At 30.4% G+C, this 5,112-nt stretch overlaps 1 protein-coding gene across 1 annotated transcript in view; it reads left to right on the top strand.

The window, feature by feature from the left end:
• The first annotated feature begins 1,893 nt into the window (after positions 1-1,893).
• The window catches only part of LOC107462706 (naringenin 8-dimethylallyltransferase 2, chloroplastic-like), an 11,128-nt gene continuing 7,909 nt past the window's right edge, over positions 1,894-5,112 (top strand). Inside the window, exons 1-4 of the mRNA XM_021129614.2 lie at positions 1,894-2,100; positions 2,182-2,265; positions 3,006-3,080; positions 3,233-3,316. Coding sequence (XP_020985273.2) covers positions 1,894-2,100; positions 2,182-2,265; positions 3,006-3,080; positions 3,233-3,316 — 450 coding nt within the window. The remainder of the gene's footprint in view (positions 2,101-2,181; positions 2,266-3,005; positions 3,081-3,232; positions 3,317-5,112) is intronic.

Here is a 5,112-nt window from a genome sequence, read left to right as displayed (position 1 = left end):
TATAATATGGGTTCGTATATTGATAGACTGATATTTTAATAATTTTTAATCATTAATTTTAATTATATATTATATATTTTTTATAATTAATATCAACAATTAAAAATTATTAAAATATCCATATACGATACACTTAAATTTTTTTTTTTATAATATGTTTGCACTACCACACACAAAGTTACATGGATGATTGCTAAAAAGACGGAAGGTAGCAACGGCCTAGCCATAGGCTGTCGGTCCCTAACAGTACCCAAATTAAAAATGAGCAATGTTAGGGAACGAGTAATTTTTGTAATTGTTAGTCATCAATTAGCCATCAATAATGATTTGATGGTGTGAGATTTCATCCAATGGCTCACCTTCCTCTGCTGGTTACATACTGGCCAAAATTCAATAAAACTGCTGGTCCCCTAGACTTTTCCATTAAAAATGTTATACTTTTTTGTCGTCAATAATATACATTTAATAAAACGCAGTTTTGTTCCGTCCGTAAATAAAATTTATTGGTTACTATACTTTTTTTTTAATTTATCTCTTCACTCAATTAAATAATTTTTTCAAGTCATAAGAAGTTTTAAATTTAAACAAAAATTTCACTCGAGAAAACTAAATAAGAAATATTTATATTATAAATATAAATAACTCACAATTATTTTATTTAACTTAATATTTTTATATGTTTGTAATATTTGTAATTATATACTTATTTTAGTATATCCAATCATTTCAACGATAATTAAAGAATATAAAATAAAAGAAGAGGTAATTAATTAAAGAATACGAAATAAGGTCATCTTAAACTACTTTATGCTTATTTTTTATTATTTTTCAAATATCTTTATAAACTGAAATATTATGAATATCTAAAATATCTAAAAGATCAAATTATTCCTTTTCTTTTTTTTACTTTAAGTAATAATATGAAGTAAACGGCTGTTAAAATGGCCAAATTTATTAGCTTAGTCTATTTATCTATTAAAATGAACACATCTTTAATTTTAAAATTAACTTCGTTTAATTTTTAAAAAACAGAAAGAACTCGATTAATAAAAAAATGACAGGTTAAATGACAATTTATTTAAAATTTTTTGTATTTTTAAAAAATATAGTACTTTTTATTAATATTTTTTTAATTTAATCCAAAAATTCGACCCATAATCCGAAACACAAAACAGAAATTTGGGTTGCACGAAGCTTCTGCGAGTATTTTTATTTAGCAACATTAAAATAATATTATTAAAATTAAAATAATATCTTTTTATATTTTATTAATATTTGTATTTTTATTTTTTAAATTAAAAATTATTATTAAATATAAAAAATATTATTTTAATTTTAGTAATACCTTTCAAATGTTTATCCACTTTAATTATAAGTATTATAGCATAAAATTTTTAATTTTTATAGTCCTAACTACATGTGATTAATAGTTCACAATATGTATGTAGATGCCTATTATTTTTAATCTTTATTTAATATATATCTACCTTTTTGTATTTTACAAAAACAATATTTATTAACTCAATTATATTTTACTTTTTTTCTTTCAGACAATGATAAGCTTAATTAGTATAATACAACAGTACCACTCTAACTTAGTTGTAAAATTTTATATTCAATTCTCAATTTTATATTCTTTATTTACTGTATAAAAAAAAGAATAGATATTATTTTAAATTTTTTTACCATATTTATAGTTTGATATGAGTTTTTAATGTTTTAATAAATTTTAACGAGGTTTTCTTTAACAAGGTGTGTCGTGCAACACTACATTTCACATACCCGTTTGTTGGAGGCTAAATACATAAATAAATAAAATGTTTTAATTATGAATTTGGTTTTTTAGGATATTATGCAACAAGATGTTCATGGAAGAAGAATGGAAAATCATCAATGGAAAATAATACCATCATCAAGACATCTTTGGATCCAAGATCTACATTTGATAAATATGAGAAGAGACCCTTAATCAATGCAGTGACTACAGAATCATATGAACCTAAACCACAAGCTCATAATTCAAAAATTATTATTGAATCTATCATACATGGCTTTGATAATTTTCGCAAATTTAGCAGATTTTACGCATTTATGGGCCTTGTAAGTTTCTTTCATTTCTAAATTAAGTCTTGAAAATGTTCTACGCATCAATTGCTATTAATCTTTTGAATCATTTGACAGGTGGCAGGCTCATTTTTTTCATCACTCCTTGCCGTGGACAATCTATCACAATTATTTCCAACTTTTTTTAATGGCTATTTACAGGTTGGCGACAATATATATGTCAAGAAACATAGGAAGGAAAATTTACCCTATAATGTCTACTTATATCATTTTAAAACAAGAATGATATAAGAACTCATTAAAAAAAATAATGAATTTGAACATAGCAGCACATTTCTTAACTCTAAAGTTTCATATATATCACATTAAAAACTTCTTGTTGCCAGCGGTTGTTGAAAATCGCTACGAATTATAATCCCTGCAACTTAAATAATAGTAATTGCTTGCTGGTAATATGTTTTGCGACGGTTACAACCTCTAATAAAATCACCTCTAAATGCCATGCACCTTTTAGTAATTATAATAGGGCAATGTTATATAATTATTAAATATTATTATTTTTTTTTATTAGTATTTGATCATTAAGAATTTATATTCGAATTTACAGGATTTTACAAAAAAAACATGTAATTTACATTTATATTTACTAGAATTTATACATATAAATTAATATAATTTATACCCATATTCTTTTAAAATTTATATACATAAATTAATAAAATTTATTTATTAAAAATATTTAATACTTATATTAGTCAAATAATAGCAAAAAATATTAAAAATTATTGACTTCAAGAGTTTCTCCTCATCATCATCATCATCATCATCATCATCATCATCATCATCATCATCATCATCATCATCATCATTATTATTATTATTATTATTATTAGAGAATGTATTACTAATGGTGAGCTTTTTTCCCTGCTATTTCATTTCAGTATATTGTACCACACTTCTTCATGCATCTCTATATTGTTGGATTGAATCAATTAGCTGATCTTGAAATAGACAAGGTATGACCTATTAGTACGTAAGATAGACCGATTAAAAGTTACCCTCATCTAGTGTTTTAGCATTAATTCATTAGAGTTTAGAAAGCAAGCATCTTTATAATGTTTTTTGTGTTATTTTTCTAACCAGTGCTACATTTTTTTAATTATTGTAGATTAATAAGCCATATCTTCCTTTAGCATATGGAGAATTTTCTTTCACAAATGGAGTTATAACTGTGGCATCATTTTTATTTCTGGTATGTTATATATAGAAGCATCTATCACCTTTGCCAAGTCGGATGCTTAGAAGTTTATTTTCAATTCTTATTAGGATGCGACTGTCTTTATTCATTTTCCTCTATATTTTTATCAAATTAATTAGAAGTAGATTTTTACAAAAATAAAACTATAATTGAGTCCGATTACCTAGATGTTAATGAAATAAAATAGTTTAATTTGAAGACTAAATTTAATTCTTACAATTGATTAATTTTATATATAATGATTGTTTCCTTTTAATTTTTATTTGAATAAAAAAATAGTGTTCGTACCCTGGTCCAACGATAAAGGCCCAGGTCCAAATAAAATGCCTAATCTGAAGGATTAAGCCTAGCTAAGTACCGACCTTCACATAAGAAGTCGGTATCAACCACGACTTGGTCTGAAGAAGTCGGATGTGAGATTAGCTGGCAGATAAATACTCATTCGAATGAGTAACCGCCCCTGAAATCTCTCTAACCACTTCATAAAGCCATATCTTAACCTCCCCAAGATAATGGGGGCGGTTAACACCCTAAAGATACGGCACTACTTCAACGGTGGTTATTGGCTCACCACTATAAATACACTGACACCCCTCAGGTATCTCTAAGCCTAATACTCTCTAGACCTGCTCACACTCTTGCTAACTTAGGCATCGGAGTGTCTTTGCAGGTACCACCCCCCATTCACCCACGTATACAAGTCGGAAGAAGGCTCCAGCGTGCAAACCAACCCGGAGCTCACCATTCGTGGACGATTGGGCCATCCCACACCATCTGTTCTATTAATCTCCGGTTACCCACCGTAACATTGACGCCGTTGCCGGGGACCCGAGAGATCATCCATTGATGGCGGACAGATCCCACGAAGAAGGCCATGTGGAAACAGATTCCGAACAAGAGAATCTGGACATGAGTAATAACGATGCGGATCTAGCCCTACAACAGGAAGTTAATAATCAACATAGAGAAGGCACCTCCGGAGTGAAGAACCCGAAGGTAAATTCCTCAGATAAGGCAAACTTCTCGGACGAACACGAATCAGAAAAAGGCGGACCATCCCACGTAACTGAACTAATGGGACTAGTCCATAGCCGCCTGGAACAATTAGAACAAGAGCGGGAGAAGCAAAAGGAAACTGAAAAGTACCTCAAAGAGGAGATGGAGCGGTGAAAGGAGTTAGAAAGAAAACTCTTACAGCTAGAATCTTCCCTCAAGAATCACAACTCCCGTGACGAACAAGAAGAACAACTCTTGGGCGGAGACGATCCTTTCAGCGAGGACATAATGAGGGCAAAAGTTCCGAGAAACTTCAAAAGTCCTGACATGGACCTCTACGATGGAACCACAGACCCAAAGCATCATCTAAGCAACTTTAAAAGTCGGATGTATCTAGCTGATGCTTTCGACGCTACTCGATGCAAAGCTTTCCCGACCACTTTGTCGAAAGCAGCAATGAAGTGGTTCGATAGCCTTCCCCCAAGATCGATCACTAGCTTTGAAGACCTCTCAAGGAAGTTTTTGATGAGGTTCTCAATTCAGAAAGACAAAGTAAAACATGCACCGAGCCTCCTGGGAATAAAACAGGAGGTCGGAGAGTCTTTACGAGCCTATATGGAAAGGTTCAACAAAGCATGTTTGGAGATCCAAGACCTGCCCACAGAGGCAGTCATAATGGGGCTAGTCAATGGGCTCAGAGAAGGTCCCTTCTCACAGTCCATATCTAAAAGGCACCCCGTTTCTCTAAGTGATGTACAAGAAAGGGCTGAAAAGTACATCAATATGGAAGAGAA

This window comes from Arachis duranensis, chromosome 8 (assembly GCF_000817695.3).
Source record: "Arachis duranensis cultivar V14167 chromosome 8, aradu.V14167.gnm2.J7QH, whole genome shotgun sequence".
NCBI lineage: Eukaryota > Viridiplantae > Streptophyta > Magnoliopsida > Fabales > Fabaceae > Arachis > Arachis duranensis.
The sequence above is the reverse complement of the archived record's forward strand: the minus strand, read 5'-3'. Positions and strand labels throughout refer to the sequence as shown.